Source organism: Taudactylus pleione, unplaced genomic scaffold (genome assembly GCF_031769625.1).
Source record: "Taudactylus pleione unplaced genomic scaffold, aTauple2 ptg000433l, whole genome shotgun sequence".
NCBI classification, from domain to species: Eukaryota; Metazoa; Chordata; class Amphibia; order Anura; family Myobatrachidae; genus Taudactylus; species Taudactylus pleione.
In genome coordinates, this window is record NW_028284835.1 from 1587420 (window position 1) to 1608993 (window position 21574).

The window sequence follows — 21574 nt, forward strand, 5'->3', positions numbered from 1 at the left end:
TCAGTAAAATGTATATAATATAATGCAGGATGAAAGCCGCAGTGGGGGGATACAGTCAGTAAAATGTATATAATATAATGCAGGATGAAAGCCGCAGTGGGGGGGATACACTCAGTATAATGTATATAATATAATGCAGGATGAAAGCCGCAGTGGGGGGATACACTCAGTATAATATATAATATAATGCAGGATGAAAGTCGCAGTGGGGGGGATACACTCAGTATAATGTATATAATATAATGCAGGATGAAAGCCGCAGTGGGGGGATACACTCAGTATAATGTACAGAATATAATGCAGGATGAAAGCCGCAGTCAGGGGATACACTCAGTATAATGTACATAATATAATGCAGGATGAAAGCCGCAGTGGGGGGGATACACTCAGTATAATGTACATAATATAATGCAGGATGAAAGCCGCAGTGGGGGGGATACACTCAGTATAATGTATATAATATAATGCAGGATGAAAGCCGCAGTGGGGGGATACACTCAGTATAATGTATATAATATAATGCAGGATGAAAGCCGCAGTGGGGGGGATACACTCAGTATAATGTATATAATATAATGCAGGATGAAAGCCGCAGTGGGGGGATACACTCAGTATAATGTATATAATATAATGTAGGATGAAAGCCGCAGTGGGGGGGATACACTCAGTATAATGTACAGAATATAAGGCAGGATGAAAGCCGCAGTGGGGGGGATACACTCAGTATAATATATAATATAATGCAGGATGAAAGCCGCAGTGGGGGGGGATACACTCAGTATAATGTACATAATATAATGCAGGATGAAAGCCGCAGTGGGGGGGGATACACTCAGTATAATGTATATAATATAATGCAGGATGAAAGCCGCAGTGGGGGGGATACACTCAGTATAATGTATATAATATAATGCAGGATGAAAGCCGCAGTGGGGGGATACACTCAGTATAATGTATATAATATAATGCAGGATGAAAGCCGCAGTGGGGGGATACACTCAGTATAATGTATATAATATAATGCAGGATGAAAGCCGCAGTGGGGGGGATACACTCAGTATAATGTATATAATATAATGCAGGATGAAAGATGCAGTGGGGGGGATACACTCAGTATAATGTACAGAATATAATGCAGGATGAAAGCCGCAATGGGGGGATACACTCAGTATAATGTACAGAATATAAGGCAAGATGAAAGCCGCAGTGGGGGGATACACTCAGTATAATGTACATAATATAATGCAGGATGAAAGCCGCAGTGGGGGGGATACACTCAGTATAATGTACATAATATAATGCAGGATGAAAGCCTCAGTGGGGGGGATACAGTCAGTATAATGTACATAATATAATGCAGGATGAAAGCCGCAGTGGGGGGATACACTCAGTATAATGTATATAATATAATGCAGGATGAAAGCCGCAGTGGGGGGATACACTCAGTATAATGTATATAATATAATGCAGGATGAAAGCCGCAGTGGGGGGATACACTCAGTATAATGTATATCATATAATGCAGGATGAAAGCCGCAGTGGGGGGATACACTCAGTATAATGTACATAATATAATGCAGGATGAAAGCCGCAGTGGGGGGATACACTCAGTATAATGTACATAATATAATGCAGGATGAAAGCCGCAGTGGGGGGGATACACTCAGTATAATGTACATAATATAATGCAGGATGAAAGCCGCAGTGGGGGGGATACACTCAGTATAATGTATATAATATAATGCAGGATGAAAGCCGCAGTGGGGGGATACACTCAGTATAATGTACATAATATAATGCAGGATGAAAGCCGCAGTGGGGGGATACACTCAGTATAATGTACATAATATAATGCAGGATGAAAGCCGCAGTGGGGGGATACACTCAGTATAATGTACATAATATAATGCAGGAACAGGATGAAAGCCGCAGTGGGGGGATACACTCAGTATAATGTACATAATATAATGCAGGATGAAAGCCGCAGTGGGGTGATACACTCAGTATAATGTACAGAATATAACGCAGGAGCAGGGTGATAGCCTCAGTGGGGGGGATACACTCAGTATAATGTACATAATATAATGCAGGATGAAAGCCGCAGTGGGGGGATACACTCAGTATAATGTACAGAATATAATGCAGGATGAAAGCCGCAGTGGGGGGATACACTCAGTATAATGTACAGAATATAATGCAGGATGAAAGCCGCAGTGGGGGGGATACACTCAGTATAATGTACATAATATAATGCAGGATGAAAGCCGCAGTGGGTGGATACACTCAGTATAATGTACATAATATAATGCAGGATGAAAGCCGCTGTGGGGGGGATACACTCAGTATAATGTATATAATATAATGTAGGATGAAAGCCGCAGTGGGGGGATACACTCAGTATAATGTACAGAATATAATGCAGGATGAAAGCCGCAGTGGGGGGATACACTCAGTATAATGTACATAATATAATGCAGGATGAAAGCCGCAGTGGGGGGATACACTCAGTATAATGTACAGAATATAATGCAGGATGAAAGCCGCAGTGGGGGGATACACTCAGTATAATGTACAGAATATAATGCAGGATGAAAGCCGCAGTCGGGGGATACACTCAGTATAATGTACAGAATATAATGCAGGATGAAAGCTGCAGTGGGGGGGATACACTCAGTATAATGTACAGAATATAAGGCAGGATGAACGCTGCAGTGGGGGGATACACTCAGTATAATGTACAGAATATAAGGCAGGATGAACGCTGCAGTGGGTATATACGCTTTTGCTTGTTTAATGGATTTCCCTGACTGGTTCGGAGAAAACATCTAATTTGACTGCGGAGAAAATACATGTGAGAATACATAGACTTGTCACAATTTAAGAATTTAATAAGATGTATTTTCATCACCTGTTAAATGAAAAAGACAAATAACGAAACTACTATACAGTATTTACATATATGAATGATAGGAGACAAAACACTTCAGATGCAGAAGACTGGCTGCGTGCGGCTACATACATCTATGAAAGGCATCAATTACACTCAAGAACTGTAATGCTTTGGCGCCCTCATGTGGCTAGTTTACAAAGTGCATTGGTCAACACTGACCCAACTCACACAGACATCTCGAGAGTGGCTGGTATGACATGATCATTCCCCTGAAAGATCATTACAGTGATTTAATGCAGAGTACACATTAGACCACAGGTTCTCAAACTCGGTCCTCAGGTCCCCAAACAGTGCATGTTTTCCAGGTCTCCTCACAGAATCACAAGTGAAATAATTAGCTCCACCTGTTGATCTTTTAAAATGTGTCAGTAAAGAATACACCTGTGCACCTGATGGGTGACCTGGAAAACGTGTACTGTGTGGGGTCCTGAGGACCGAATTTGAGAACCACTGCACAAGACGATCGTGGATAGTGTCCAACAGGACGACCGATGTATCTATACATTGGTTGCTCGTAGACATGGAACAATACAGCGTGATATATATCATTCAGTGGTCGTATCCAGGAGCATGCCGTCGGCTGCTGGATCGTCACGTCTGCTGTGCAGAACAGCAGGTGTGACGGTGCCGCTGACGACACGTGGGAGAGCACAATCGCGGGCACACATTAGATGATGTGGCTGATAAATTGTTTAAATTTGCGTGAAAACGATATATCAGACGATATATCGTCTAAAGTGTAACCAGCTTAACCCTGTATTCACACCATCCTCCGATTGTTGTACCGGGTAAGATGACAAACAGAACATTTGTGTTAAGGGTTTATTAGTAGTCTAAATTGGCCGCCCTTTGTCTGCATTGTGCAGTACAAGCCATAGGTGGCATGCTAATCGGCAAAGCCCCTAAATCCTTCAGTGGTGTAAGCTCACCCCCAAATCATTAGTCCCAGCCCTTCTCCAACCCCTAAACTCACTTTAGTAATTAACATTTATTTAGATCTCAAAAGCAGTGATTCCCAAACGCGGCCCTGAGGGCTCCCCAACAGTTCCGATTGTGTATAAAAATCTTTCCCTTTTTCAATCGATTGCAGAATTGCCACAATCGATTGAAAAAGGGAAAGATTTTTATACACAATCGATTGCAAATTGCATGATTGCTGCAATCCATCTCTGATGTATGGGGGCCTTTAGTCACCTGTGGTCAATCATGGATATCCTTAAAACCTGGACTGTTAGGGCGCCTTCAGGACAGAGTTTTGGAACCTTTGCTCATTGGTTTACTCCGGAGCACTTTACAATTGGGGGCATACACAGTAATAAAACACGGCGGTGTACTAACAGACAGGCAAATCAGTGAGAGGTCACAAGCTTACAGGCCATAGGGGAACAGGACTTTGATAAATGAGGGTATTGATACATATCTGTATATTTTGTCGACATAAAGTCGTCATTAAAATGTCAACATGTGCAGGGCGCCTCCTGCATATCACATAGCCCCGCCCACAACAGCCGGCTCTTACGGGTGAGAGCCCTCCACCCTGAGTGGACTCGCCCTCACGGCCCCTCCTCCCCGCTTCCTGTGGCTGCAGCAGGACATCATCACGGAGGCTATCGGGGAGGAGAGAAGATGTAATTATACAAAGTGTATAATAACTGCTCTGCAGCTCCATCGTTCTGCAACCTCAGAGAGCGGGTCCAGGGCTCCTCTATATATACAGACTTTCCCCTGGAACAGAAGTGTTTTGAGGCCTTATATTTATTTAGCTTTCCTTCACCTACTGCACTTCTGGTCAGATTCCTCTAGAGTTACCCAGCAGTAACATATTCGGAAATGTTCCCTAATATATATCATAATGCCGACTTATCTCACTGGATGTGTTACCAAATAGGGCCATCTACTGATGGGATGCAGTCAGGAAGCCAACGGTCGCAATGCCACAAGCGTCCTAACCGTGCAGCTAACATGGCGGATTTATATTTCTGCTTATGGCCGAGACCAAGAATTTTAATTTTTGGAAGTTTGCAAGAGACCCTCTTACACCTGAGTGGGCAGCTCGTTGGATGTTCTCTCACCTGTCCGTAACAGCGTGCTATATATATATATATATATACATGGCCCCTCCCACAATGCTGCCACTTAGAACAATATTGTGGGGGTCTCCGCCCCAACCTGGGAGGAAGCTGCCTTTTCATGACGACCCGGATCAGCTCACACAGTATAATAGGATTTATGTTTTTGTAGAGCTCCCCACACGCACATCGAGACTAGTATTTATTATGTTTATGTACATTTGTAAATTGCTATATTTATTGTTTATTGCCTCCATTTGGAAGATATAGAAACCAGTAATGAGCTTGATTTATTTGTCTGGATAATGCTTTCAGTGTTTATATACATAGGTTTTATATTATTTTGATATGTAATGTTTATATATTGATTTTTTTTGTATCAGGAAGCACTAAATAAAAACATATATGAAAACAAGTAAAGTACAGCGGTTGGATTATTGTTATTATAATTATACATTTCCCAGTAATTACAGAAAAAAAAAAATAAATCAACCCCAAAAAGACTATTCTCTTAGAGACAGCTGAAGAGAGTGCAGAGGATGGATTTGAACAGGGAAGAGACAGCTGAAGCGAGAGCAGAGGATGGATTTGTACAGGGAAGAGACAGCTGAAGAGAGTGCAGATGATGGATTTGTCCAAAGAAGAGACAGCTGAAGAGAGTGCAGAGGATGGATTTTAACAGGAAAGAAACAGCTGAAAAGAGTGAAGAGGACAGATTTGTCCAGGGAAGAGACAGCTAAAGAGAGTGCAGAGGATGGATTTATCGAAAGAAGAGACAGATGAAGAGAGTTCAGCAAATGGATTTATGCACCATCGTTCCCTCACCAATCACATACAGGCACAGGCCCTACTCACCATCCTTCCCTCACCAATCATGTACAGGCACAGGCCCCAGACACCATCCTTCCCTCACCAATCATGTACAGGCACAGGCCCCACACACCATCCTTCCCTCACCAATCATGTACAGGCACAGGTCCTACACACCATCCCTCCCTCTCCAACCATGTACAGGCACTACACACCATCCTTCCCTCACCAACCATGTACAGGCACTACAAACCATCCTCCCCTCACCAATCATGTACAGGCACAGGCCCTACTCACCATCCTTCCCTCACCAATCATGTACAGGCACAGGCCCTACTCAACATCCTCCCCTCACCAATCAGGTACAGGCACAGGCCCTACACATCATCCTCCCCTCACCAACCATGTACAGGCACAGGCCCTACACACCATCCTTCCCTCACCAATCATGTACAGGCACAGGCCCCAGACACCATCCTTCCCTCACCAATCATGTACAGGCACAGGCCCCACACACCATCCTTCCCTCACCAATCATGTACAGGCACAGGTCCTACACACCATCCCTCCCTCTCCAACCATGTACAGGCACTACACACCATCCTTCCCTCACCAACCATGTACAGGCACTACAAACCATCCTCCCCTCACCAATCATGTACAGGCACAGGCCCTACTCACCATCCTTCCCTCACCAATCATGTACAGGCACAGGCCCTACTCAACATCCTCCCCTCACCAATCAGGTACAGGCACAGGCCCTACACATCATCCTCCCCTCACCAACCATGTACAGGCACAGGCCCTACACACCATCCTTCCCTCACCAACCATGTACAGGCACAGGCCCTACACACCATCCTTCCCTCACCAACCATGTACAGGCACAGGCCCTACACGCCATCCTTCCCTCACCAACCATGTACAGGCACAGGCCCTACATACCATCCTTCCCTCACCAACCATGTACAGGCACAGGCCCTACATACCATCCTTCCCTCACCAACCATGTACAGGCACAGGCCCTACACCCCATCCTTCCCTCACCAACCATATACAGGCACAGGCACTACACATCATCCTTCCCTCACCAACCATGTACAGGCACAGGCCCTACACACCATCCTTCCCTCACCAATCATGTACAGGCACAGGCCCTACACACCATCCTTCCCTCACCAACCATGTACAGGCACAGGCCCTACACACCATCCTTCCCTCACCAACCATGTACAGGCACAGGCCCTACACACCATCCTTCCCTCACCAATCATGTACAGGCACAGGCCCTACACACCATCCTTCCCTCACCAATCATGTACAGGCACAGGCCCTACTCACCATCCTCCCCTCACCAATCATGTACAGGCACAGGCCCTACACACCAACCTTCCCTCACCAATCATGTGCAGGCACTACACACCATCCTCCCCTCACCAATCATGTACAGGCACAGGCCCTACACACCATCCTCCCCTCACCAACCATGTACAGGCACAGGCCCTACACACCATCCTTCCCTCACCAACCATGTACAGGCCCTACACACCATCCTTCCCTCACCAATCATATACTGGCACAGGCCCTACTCACCATCCTCCCCTCACGAATCATGTACAGGCACAGGCCCTACACACCATCCTTCCCTCACCAATCATGTACAGGCAAAGGCCCTACACACCATTCTTCCTTCACCAATCATGTACAGGCACAGGCCCTACACACCATCCTCCCCTCACCAATCATGTACAGGCACAGGCACTACACACCATCCTTCCCTCACCAATCATGTACAGGCCCTACACACCATCCTCCCCCCAACCAATCATGTACAGGAACAGGCCCTACACACCATCCTCCCCCCAACCAATCATGTACAGGAACAGGCCCCACACACCATCCTTCCCTCACCAATCATGTACAGGCACAGGCCCTACACACCATCCTTCCCTCACCAATCATGTACAGGCACAGGCCCTACACACCATCCTTCCCTCACCAATCATGTACAGGCACAGGCCCTACTCATCATCCTTCCCTCACCAATCATGTACAGGCACAGGTCCTACACACCATCCCTCCCTCTCCAACCATGTACAGGCACTACACACCATCCTTCCCTCACCAACCATGTACAGGCACTACAAACCATCCTCCCCTCACCAATCATGTACAGGCACAGGCCCTACTCACCATCCTTCCCTCACCAACCATGTACAGGCACAGGCCCTACACGCCATCCTTCCCTCACCAACCATGTACAGGCACAGGCCCTACACGCCATCCTTCCCTCACCAACCATGTACAGGCACAGGCCCTACATACCATCCTTCCCTCACCAACCATGTACAGGCACAGGCCCTACACCCCATCCTTCCCTCACCAACCATATACAGGCACAGGCACTACACATCATCCTTCCCTCACCAACCATGTACAGGCACAGGCCCTACACACCATCCTTCCCTCACCAATCATGTACAGGCACAGGCCCCACACACCATCCTTCCCTCACCAATCATGTACAGGCACAGGTCCTACACACCATCCCTCCCTCTCCAACCATGTACAGGCACTACACACCATCCTTCCCTCACCAACCATGTACAGGCACTACAAACCATCCTCCCCTCACCAATCATGTACAGGCACAGGCCCTACTCACCATCCTTCCCTCACCAATCATGTACAGGCACAGGCCCTACTCAACATCCTCCCCTCACCAATCAGGTACAGGCACAGGCCCTACACATCATCCTCCCCTCACCAACCATGTACAGGCACAGGCCCTACACACCATCCTTCCCTCACCAACCATGTACAGGCACAGGCCCTACATACCATCCTTCCCTCACCAACCATGTACAGGCACAGGCCCTACACGCCATCCTTCCCTCACCAACCATGTACAGGCACAGGCCCTACATACCATCCTTCCCTCACCAACCATGTACAGGCACAGGCCCTACACCCCATCCTTCCCTCACCAACCATATACAGGCACAGGCACTACACATCATCCTTCCCTCACCAACCATGTACAGGCACAGGCCCTACACACCATCCTTCCCTCACCAATCATGTACAGGCACAGGCCCTACACACCATCCTTCCCTCACCAACCATGTACAGGCACAGGCCCTACACACCATCCTTCCCTCACAAACCATGTACAGGCACAGGCCCTACACACCATCCTTCCCTCACCAATCATGTACAGGCACAGGCCCTACACACCATCCTTCCCTCACCAATCATGTACAGGCACAGGCCCTACTCACCATCCTCCCCTCACCAATCATGTACAGGCACAGGCCCTACACACCAACCTTCCCTCACCAATCATGTGCAGGCACTACACACCATCCTCCCCTCACCAATCATGTACAGGCACAGGCCCTACACACCATCCTCCCCTCACCAACCATGTACAGGCACAGGCCCTACACACCATCCTTCCCTCACCAACCATGTACAGGCCCTACACACCATCCTTCCCTCACCAATCATATACTGGCACAGGCCCTACTCACCATCCTCCCCTCACGAATCATGTACAGGCACAGGCCCTACACACCATCCTTCCCTCACCAATCATGTACAGGCAAAGGCCCTACACACCATTCTTCCTTCACCAATCATGTACAGGCACAGGCCCTACACACCATCCTCCCCTCACCAATCATGTACAGGCACAGGCACTACACACCATCCTTCCCTCACCAATCATGTACAGGCCCTACACACCATCCTCCCCCCAACCAATCATGTACAGGAACAGGCCCTACACACCATCCTCCCCCCAACCAATCATGTACAGGAACAGGCCCTACATACCATCCTTCCCTCACCAACCATGTACAGGCACAGGCCCTACACCCCATCCTTCCCTCACCAACCATATACAGGCACAGGCACTACACATCATCCTTCCCTCACCAACCATGTACAGGCACAGGCCCTACACACCATCCTTCCCTCACCAATCATGTACAGGCACAGGCCCTACTCATCATCCTTCCCTCACCAATCATGTACAGGCACAGGTCCTACACACCATCCCTCCCTCTCCAACCATGTACAGGCACTACACACCATCCTTCCCTCACCAACCATGTACAGGCACTACAAACCATCCTCCCCTCACCAATCATGTACAGGCACAGGCCCTACTCACCATCCTTCCCTCACCAACCATGTACAGGCACAGGCCCTACACGCCATCCTTCCCTCACCAACCAGGTACAGGCACAGGCCCTACACGCCATCCTTCCCTCACCAACCATGTACAGGCACAGGCCCTACATACCATCCTTCCCTCACCAACCATGTACAGGCACAGGCCCTACACCCCATCCTTCCCTCACCAACCATATACAGGCACAGGCACTACACATCATCCTTCCCTCACCAACCATGTACAGGCACAGGCCCTACACACCATCCTTCCCTCACCAATCATGTACAGGCACAGGCCCTACACACCATCCTTCCCTCACCAACCATGTACAGGCACAGGCCCTACACACCATCCTTCCCTCACCAATCATGTACAGGCACAGGCCCTACACACCATCCTTCCCTCACCAATCATGTACAGGCACAGGCCCTACTCACCATCCTCCCCTCACCAATCATGTACAGGCACAGGCCCTACACACCATCCTTCACTCACCAATCATGTGCAGGCACTACACACCATCCTCCCCTCACCAATCATGTACTGGCACAGGCCCTACTCACCATCCTCCCCTCACGAATCATGTACAGGCACAGGCCCTACACACCATCCTTCCCTCACCAATCATGTACAGGCACAGGCCCCACACACCATCCTTCCCTCACCAATCATGTACAGGCACAGGTCCTACACACCATCCCTCCCTCTCCAACCATGTACAGGCACTACACACCATCCTTCCCTCACCAATCATGTACAGGCCCTACACACCATGCTTCCCTCACCAATCAAGTACAGGCACAGGCCCTACACACCATCCTTCCCTCACCAATCATGTACAGGCACAGGCCCTACACACCACCCTCCCCTAACCAACCATGTACAGGCACTACACACCATCCTTCCCTCACCAATCATGTACAGGCACATGCCCTACACACCATCCCCCCCTCACCAACCATGTACAGGCCCTACACACCATCCTTCCCTCACCAATCATGTACAGGCACAGGCCCTACAAACCATCCTCCCCACACCAATCATGTACAGGCACTACAAACCATCCTCCCCTCACCAATCATGTACAGGCACAGGCCCTACTCACCATCCTTCCCTCACCAATCATGTACAGGCACAGGCCCTACTCACCATCCTTCCCTCACCAATCATGTACAGGCACAGGCCCTACTGAACATCCTCCCCTCACTAATCATGTCCAGGCACAGGCCCTACACACCATCCTTCCCTCACCAACCATGTACAGGCACAGGCCCTACATACCATCCTTCCCTCACCAACCATGTACAGGCACAGGCCCTACACACCATCCTTCCCTCACCAACCATGTACAGGCACAGGCCCTACACATCATCCTTCCCTCACCAACCATGTACAGGCACAGGCCCTACACACCATCCTTCCCTCACCAATCTTGTACAGGCACAGGCCCTACACACCATCCTTCCCTCACCAACCATGTACAGGCACAGGCCCTACACACCATCCTTCCCTCACCAACCATGTACAGGCACAGGCCCTACACACCATCCTTCCCTCACCAATTATGTACAGGCACAGGCCCTACACACCATCCTCCCCTCACCAATCATGTACAGGCACAGGCCCCACACACCATCCTTCCCTCACCAATCATGTACAGGCACAGGCCCTACACACCATCCTTCCCTCACCAATCATGTACAGGCACAGGCCCTACTCACCATCCTCCCCTCACCAATCATGTACAGGCACAGGCCCTACACACCATCCTTCCCTCACCAATCATGTGCAGGCCCTACACACCAGCCTCCCCTCACCAATCATGTACAGGCACAGGCCCTACACACCATCCTCCCCTCACCAAGCATGTACAGGCACAAGCCCTACACACCATCCTTCCCTCACCAACCATGTACATCCTTCCCTCACCAACCATGTACAGGCCCTACACACCATCCTTCCCTCACCAATCATGTACAGGCACAGGCCCGACACACCATCGTTCCCTCACCAATCATGTACAGGCCCTACACACCGTCCTCCCCTCACCAATCATGTACAGGCACAGGCCCTACACACCATCCTCCCCTCACCAATCATGTACAGGCACAGGCCCTACACACCACCCTCCCCTCACCAACCATGTACAGGCACTACACACCATCCTTCCCTCACCAATCATGTACAGGCACATGCCCTACACACCATCCCCCCTTCACCAACCATGTACAGGCCCTACACACCATCCTTCCCTCACCAATCATGTACAGGCACAGGCCCTACAAACCATCCTCCCCTCACCAATCATGTACAGGCACTACAAACCATCCTCCCCTCACCAATCATGTACAGGCACAGGTCCTACACACCATCCTTCCCTCACCAATCATGTACAGGCACAGGCCCTACTCACCATCCTTCCCTCACCAATCATGTACAGGCACAGGCCCTACTCAACATCCTCCCCTCACCAATCATGTACAGGCACAGGCCCTACACACCATCCTTCCCTCACCAACCATGTACAGGCACAGGCCCTACACACCATCCTTCCCTCACCAACCATGTACAGGCACAGGCCCTACACACCATCCTTCCCTCACCAACCATGTACAGGCACAGGCCCTACACACCATCCTTCCCTCACCAATTATGTACAGGCACAGGCCCCACACACCATCCTTCCCTCACCAATCATGTACAGGCACAGGCCCTACACACCATCCTTCCCTCACCAATCATGTACAGGCACAGGCCCTACTCACCATCCTCCCCTCACCAATCATGTACAGGCACAGGCCCTACACACCATCCTTCCCTCACCTATCATGTGCAGGCCCTACACACCAGCCTCCCCTCACCAATCATGTACAGGCACAGGCCCTACACACCAACCTCCCCTCACCAACCATGTACAGGCACAGGCCCTACACACCATCCTTCCCTCACCAACCATGTACATCCTTCCCTCACCAACCATGTACAGGCCCTACACACCATCCTTCCCTCACCAATCATGTACTGGCACAGGCCCTACTCACCATCCTCCCCTCATGAATCATGTACAGGCACAGGCCCTACACACCATCCTTCCTTCACCAAGCATGTACAGGCACAGGCCCTACACACCATCCTCCCCTCACCAACCATGTACAGGCACAGGCCCTACACACCATCCTTCCCTCACCAACCATGTACAGGCACAGGCCCTACATACCATCCTTCCCTCACCAACCATGTACAGGCACAGGCGCTACACACCATCCTTCCCTCACCAACCATGTACAGGCACAGGCCCTACACATCATCCTTCCCTCACCAACCATGTACAGGCACAGGCCCTACACACCATCCTTCCCTCACCAATCATGTACAGGCACAGGCCCTACACACCATCCTTCCCTCACCAACCATGTACAGGCACAGGCCCTACACACCATCCTTCCCTCACCAACCATGTACAGGCACAGGCCCTACACACCATCCTTCCCTCACCAACCATGTACAGGCACAGGCCCTACACACCATCCTTCCCTCACCAATTATGTACAGGCACAGGCCCTACACACCATCCTCCCCTCACCAATCATGTACAGGCACAGGCCCCACACACCATCCTTCCCTCACCAATCATGTACAGGCACAGGCCCTACACACCATCCTTCCCTCACCAATCATGTACAGGCACAGGCCCTACTCACCATCCTCCCCTCACCAATCATGTACAGGCACAGGCCCTACACACCATCCTTCCCTCACCAATCATGTGCAGGCCCTACACACCAGCCTCCCCTCACCAATCATGTACAGGCACAGGCCCTACACACCATCCTCCCCTCACCAACCATGTACAGGCACAGGCCCTACACACCATCCTTCCCTCACCAACCATGTACATCCTTCCGTCACCAACCATGTACAGGCCCTACACACCATCCTTCCCTCACCAATCATGTACTGGCACAGGCCCTACTCACCATCCTCCCCTCACGAATCATGTACAGGCACAGGCCCTACACACCATCCTTCCTTCACCAAGCATGTACAGGCACAGGCCCTACACACCATCCTCCCCTCACCAATCATGTACAGGCACAGGCACTACACACCATCCTTCCCTCACCAATCATGTACAGGCCCTACACACCATCCTCCCCCCAACCAATCATGTACAGGAACAGGCCCCACACACCATCCTTCCCTCACCAATCATGTACAGGCACAGGCCCTACACACCATCCTTCCTCACCAATCATGTACAGGCACAGGCCCTACACACCATCCTTCCCTCACCAATCATGTACAGGCACAGGCCCTACTCACCATCCTTCCCTCACCAATCATGTACAGGCATAGGCCCTACACACCATCCTCCCCTCACCAACCATGTACAGGCACTACACACCATCCTTCCCTCACCAATCATGTACATGCACAGGCCCTACTCACCAATCATGTACAGGCACAGGCCCTACACACCACCCTCCCCTCACCAATCATGTACAGGCACAGGCCCTACTCACCATCCTTCCCTCACCAATCATGTACAGGCATAGGCCCTACACACCATCCTCCCCTCACCAACCATGTACAGGCCCTACACACCATCCTTCCCTCACCAATCATGTACAGGCACACGCCCTACTCACCATCCTTCCCTCATGAATCATGTACAGGCATAGGCCCTACTCACCATCCTCCCCATACCAATCATGTACAGGCCACAGGCCCTACACACCATCCTCCCCTCACCAATCATGTACAGGCACAGGCCCTACACACCATCCTCCCCTCACCAATCATGTACAGGCACAGGCCCTACACACCATCCTCCCCTCACCAATCATGTACAGGCACAGGCCCTACACACCATCCTCCCCTCACCAATCATGTACAGGTCCTACACACCATCCTCCTCTCACCAATCATGTACAGGCACAGGCCCTACACACCATCCTCCCCTCACCAATCATGTACAGGCACAGGTCCTACACACCATCCTCCTCTCACCAATCATGTACAGGCACAGGCCCTACACACCATCCTCCCCTCACCAATCATGTACAGGCACAGGCCCTACACACCATCCCCCCTCACCAACCATGTACAGGCCCTACACACCATCCTTCCCTCACCAATCATGTACAGGCACACGCCCTACTCACCATCCTTCCCTCACGAATCATGTACAGGCATAGGCCCTACTCACCATCCTCCCCATACCAATCATGTACAGGCCACAGGCCCTACACACCATCCTCCCCTCACCAATCATGTACAGGCACAGGCCCTACACACCATCCTCCCCTCACCAATCATATACAGGCCCTACACACCATCCTTCCCTCACCAATCATGTACAGGCACAGGCCCTACACACCATCCTCCCCTCACCCTACACACCATCCTTCCCTCACCAACCATGTACAGGCCCTACACACCACCCCTCCCTCACCAATCATGTACAGGCACAGGCCCTACACACCATCCTTCCCTCACCAATCATGTACAGGCACAGGCCCTACTCACCAATCATGTCAGGCACAGGCACTACACACCATCCTCCCATCACCAACCATGTACAGGCACTACACACCATCCTCCCCTCGCCAATCATGTACAGGCACAGGCCCTACACACCATCCTCCCCTCACCAATCATGTACAGGCACAGGCCCTACACACCATCCTCCCCTCACCAATCATGTACAGGCACAGGTCCTACACACCATCCTCCTCTCACCAATCATGTACAGGCACAGGCCCTACACACCATCCTCCCCTCACCAATCATGTACAGGCACTGGCCCTACACACCATCCTCCCCTCACCAATCATGTACAGGCACAGGCCCTACACACCATCCTTCCCTCACCCTACACACCATCCTTCCCTCACCAACCATGTACAGGCCCTACACACCACCCCTCCCTCACCAATCATGTACAGGCACAGGCCCTACTCACCAATCATGTACAGGCACAGGCACTACACACCACCCTCCCCTCACCAACCATGTACAGGCACTACACACCATCCTTCCCTCACCAATCATGTACAGGCACAGGCCCTACACACCATCCCCCCCTCACCAACCATGTACAGGCCCTACACACCATCCTTCCCTCACCAATCATGTACAGGCACAGGTCCTACACACCATCCTCCTCTCACCAATCATGTACAGGCACAGGCCCTACACACCATCCTCCCCTCACCAATCATGTACAGGCACAGGCCCTACACACCATCCTCCCCTCACCAATCATGTAAAAGGCACAGGCCCTACACACCATCCTCCCCTCACCAATCATGTACAGGCACAGGCCCTACACACCATCCTCCCCTCACCCTACACACCATCCTTCAATCACCAACCATGTACAGGCCCTACACACCACCCCTCCCTCACCAATCATGTACAGGCACAGGCCCTACACACCATCCTTCCCTCACCAATCATGTACAGGCACAGGCCCTACTCACCAATCATGTCAGGCACAGGCACTACACACCACCCTCCCCTCACCAACCATGTACAGGCACTACACACCATCCTTCCCTCACCAATCATGTACAGGCACAGGCCCTACACACCATCCCCCCCTCACCAACCATGTACAGGCCCTACACACCATCCTTCCCTCACCAATCATGTACAGGCCCTACACACCATCCTCCCCTCACCAATCATGTACAGGGGTATTCCCTACACTCTATCGTCACCACAGAATACCTCAGGCCACCCATTAGAACATCCCAGCTTCAGTTACACAAAAGTGGAGATCAGAGAACTTACATTCATCCAGTCCCAACCTGTACGCCAGGTTCTGAAGTCCACGCACCTTTTCCATGAGATTAGCAGTGGTGAGACTGCCCAACTCTGTAGGCAAAAGGGAAGGTGTGTTATACCGAACACCAGAATGCTACAGACAGACTGGAAAAGAAGTCTTATTACAAAATAATATTTTTTACATTACTGCACCGTATACCAGGCGTCACATACACATTGCTGCACCGTATACCAGGCGTCATACACATTACTGCACCGTATATCAGGTGTCACATACACATTACTGCACCGTATACCGGGCGTCACAGAGACATTACTGCACCGTATACCGGGCGTCACAGAGACATTACAGCACCGTATACCGGGCGTCACAGAGACATTACTGCACCGTATACCGGGCGTCACAGAGACATTACTGCACCGTATACCGGGCGTCACAGAGACATTACTGCACCGTATACCGGGCGTCACAGAGACATTACTGCACCGTATACCGGGCGTCACAGAGACATTACTGCACCGTATACCGGGCGTCACAGAGACATTACTGCACCGTATACCGGGCGTCACAGAGACATTACTGCACCGTATACCGGGCGTCAGAGACATTACTGCACCGTATACCGGGCGTCACAGAGACATTACTGCACCGTATACCGGGTGTAATATACACATTACTGCACCGTATACCGGGTGTCAAATACACATTACTGCACCGTATACCGGGTGTCATATACACATTACTGCACCGTATACCGGGCGTCACAGAGACATTACTGCACTGGGCGTCTGTGCAGCTGCTCCAACAACCTCTGCCGGTGCCGCAACGACATGTGAACGGTTCGGTATTACAGCAGGCGCCAGCGGGTCTTAGCTAGCCGCTCCTCTGGAGACCCAGGGCTGCAGCCGGATAAACAGAGAGACAAGATAAGGCGAATTTATGCAGTCCTTACCTCTGCCTATGGAGACTAGACGGAGGAAGATGCAGTGGCGCGTCTGGTTCGCCCACACCCCCACTAGACCACCGGGGCATCTATAAGCTGGCATCGGGGACTGTTTGTCGGGCCCAGCGATTGATGCAGCACTGGGGAGGTAGGCTCTCCCCCAGTAAGAGGTTTATCGCCTCTGAGCTGTTCCTCCTCCCACTGTGAGATGCTCAGCAGCCATTGTGCACAGCATTGCTGGAGCTACAGGTCTCAGGAGAATCCGGACTGGTCTACCTGTATACCTCTCCCTGGAGCCAGGTTATACAGCGCTCAATCCTACCAGCCTATTAAGGATTGAGTAGTTGATTCAGTGCCCATTGCAAGTATATTTATATGCATTGTATGTGACTTGTGCTAGCTCTGCCTTTGTGATATACTGTCTTGAACTTTCTGTCAGTTATATCTATCCCTACAGCACTTTCTTAACTCTCAACTACCAGGTGTATAGGGGTTTATTATTACTTCACATTTACCTGTATTTGTGAAGGGTGTCACATTGCATAACTAGCTTTACACTGATTGTGTGCTGCTGGCTATTTATTACTGTGTCTTCTAAAGGCAAGGGTAAGCAGGAGCCTGCGGCCCGACCTGTGCTGGTTGCCTGCAGATCCTGTTCAGCAGGCTTGTCCCCTCAGAATTCCGTGCAGGACGGTCTGTGTGCTAATTGTTATGTACCACCTCTCCAGCCCAACGTACCAGCCCCTGTCCAAGAGCCACCTTGGGTGTCCTCCTTATCCCAGGTTAGGATGAAACTAGTGGACCGCTTGTCAGCTCCACCGTGGGGTACCCACAGCTATTACAGCCTACTATGACGGTACCCCCTATGCATCCTCCTAGTTGGATGGATGTTTTTGCCCACTCAGTTCAGAATATGGCTCAAACGTCTGCCGCCTATCAGCAAATGTTACAGACGGACAGACCGTTAGCCGCCAAAGCACATATTATCCTCTCAGTCCATCCAGCTTTAGGATTCTGACGCATCAGAGGTGGCAGATGATGCACACGTTTCTCCCCCGGGTCTCCCTCCGGCGAGGACGACCGTCATTCGACAGTGGATGTCCATTCTTTAGTGAGGGCGGTTAAATCAATAAGGAATATTGGGCCTGATTCAGACCCACTCGCGAGCGGCCGTCCGCTCGCAAGTGGGTCGATGTTATGGACTGAGCATGCGCACGACGGAGGGAGCTCCGTCGTGCGCATGCGCCAGACGCGACGAGCGAAGGAAAGTCCTTCGCTCGTTGTGTCCGATCAAAGGGGGCGTGCTGTCAATGTTGATTGACAGCACGCCCCCTTTGGTGGGCGTGCCTCCCTGACGGGGGCGTTCCCACGGGAACGCCTCCCGTCAGAAGCCGGCCCACTGACATCACTAGTGATGTCAGTGGGAGTGATTTTGGCTCTGATAGAGCCAAAATCACTCCGGAGCTTGCGGTTGAAAACCTCAACCGCAAGCTCCGGCTCGCAAATTCGATGGTCGCGATGGTCTCGACCATCGCGACCATCACAATGCACGCTCGTATAGCCTGTGGGTGGTGACCCACAGCTATACGAGCGTCCAGGAGGACGCTCCATGAAAATGGAGCCCGGCCCTCATTCAGAGCGTGCGCTCTGCTCAGAGCGTACGGCTCTGAATGAGGGCCATAGAGGATGACAAACCGTCCCCTAAGCCTAAAACCCCGGTGTTTAAACGTCAATAGGTGATTAAGGATGAATTCCCTCAATCAGACCAGCTCACTGAGCTCATGGGGGAAGCATGAGGAAGCGTAGACCTCATGGCCTCACGTCACAACCACAAGGTGCCCATATACGGGTCCAGGACTAGAGACCCCCTCAGCCGCCTTTGTGAACGCTCTGGCAGTGTGGTGGGACTTCAATCTCGCATACCGCTTTCCTCCGATCTCCCTTCTCCCGCGGGTACTTCGAAAATTCAAGCAAGATGGCGGCATGGTGATACTGATAGCTCCAGCCTGGCCCAGGTGCCATAGGCTCACCGACCTATGGAGTCTCGCCATAGACATTCCTTTTTCACTTCCTCTACGGCCGGATCTAATAGCGCAAGGTCCTTGCCTGCACCCGCACCTACCTCGTCTGTCTTTGACGGCGTGGCTCTTGAGTCATCCCTCTTAAAAGGTCAAGGGTTTCTCTCGCTCTGTGGTCCAGATGATGCTCAGGGCATGTAAGCCTTCCTCAGCCCACATCTATTACAGAGTTTGGCACTCTTACTTTCAATGGTGTTCCCCCAGAGACTATGACCCTACGGTTTTTAGGGTTTCCAGGTTGCTTGCCCTTCTCCAGACTGGGTTATATGCCTCTGCCCCTGCCTGGCCTCCCTTAGAGTTCAGGTTTCTGCACTGTTAGTCTAGTTCCAGCAAAGGATCACTTCCCAGTCTTATGTTAAAATGTTCTTTCAGGGTGTTCTCCACCTTCAACCTCCTTTTGTCCCTCCGATGGCCCAGTGGGATTTGTCCTTGGTTCTCCGGGCTCTATAGGCTTCCCCGTTTGTACCTCTGGACTCAGTAGACATCAAGTGTCTGATCTTCCTGTTCCAAACAGGGTTACAGTACATTCTGCTCGATCTGTGGGACCCTCGTGGGTGGTTCGATGTGGCGCTTCTGCTGAACAATTGTGCAGGGCGGCGACGTGGTTTTCCGTCCATACCTTCCTCAGGTTATACACCTTTGCCTCTCAGGATGCTTCCTTTGGGCAACGGATTCTCCTTTCTGCTCAGGAGCGTCCCCACCCTTAGGGAAAACTGCCTGGCACACTTGGCTTCATTGGGTATTTTCCTCTTGGTCACAGATTCCCTTCTCTGAGTGTGTTCCTCATGTGTACTGTTCTTCCTTCTCATCTCTCCTGCTCCTGCTGTCACACTCTGCACACATTGTGTGACTTATCTTGCCATTTGCTGCAGGTCAGGATTTCTGCCTGACCTTGTTCGGGAAACATGCAGTGACATCATCATCAAGCACTATGTCAGCTGATAGCATTCTTCCAGTGAGAGTGCTCCTGTCTCAGCTGACCTCAGCAGCCCATCGGGGACTTGCAGCAGAGTCATATCCGCTTTGAGAACTCCCACTGGTGCCTGAGCAAAGTGTTGCTTCCTAGAGTTCAGTTCTAACCTATGGCTCCTTTGTGCAGAAAACCACCACTGCTATCAGCCTCATTTACCAGACTCCAGCGTGCCTGTGATATTCCGTTACCTGTTCCTGACCTTGGCTTCATTTGTGACCCTGATTTCGCCTGACCCCTGGTACTGCATCTGATATCTGGTTTTGACTTCGGCTATTCCCTGTGACCTGTTTACACCTGCTCCCTGGTAAGTCGTTTGGTTCTGACCCGGCCTGTTGACTAAGCTATAAGTCTGCTCCGCTTCATCCGGAGTTTACCAGCACCTGTATAAGGGAGTCTATCCTGAGGGCCGCGACCTGTGTGTCGGACGCAGCCAAGCCCATACCTTCTTGCGAGGGTCCCTGGTGAATACCGCCAGCACATTAGACTCCGTGCCTCAGGCTTAGGTCTAGCCAACTCCCTAATACGGGCCGCATCCATAACCATCCGGGAGTTGTGACATCTGCCTTGGGCTTGTTTACAAAACTGATCTGCTCTTGGCTGGGGGCAGGGTATATGTGGAGGGGGCCCGGGGTATCTGTTTGGTGCCCGGTTAGCTCCAACCACCTACAACCCTATGATATCCCTGTGGATCCTATGGACCTCGAAGAAAAAGCGTTAACAAAGGCAAGTCTACCATAGCTCTTATGATCACACAATCAGGGGAACATTTTTGCACAGT

General features: G+C 51.1%; 1 protein-coding gene across 2 annotated transcripts in view; it reads right to left on the reverse strand.

Moving 5' to 3' along the window:
* The window catches only part of LIN52 (lin-52 DREAM MuvB core complex component), a 55310-nt gene that overhangs the window by 17858 nt on the left and 15878 nt on the right, over nucleotides 1-21574 (reverse strand). For both annotated transcript variants that reach the window (XM_088447503.1, XM_088447504.1), the window contains exon 5: nucleotides 16808-16891. In XM_088447503.1, the coding sequence (XP_088303629.1) occupies nucleotides 16808-16891 (84 nt within the window). The remainder of the gene's footprint in view (nucleotides 1-16807; nucleotides 16892-21574) is intronic.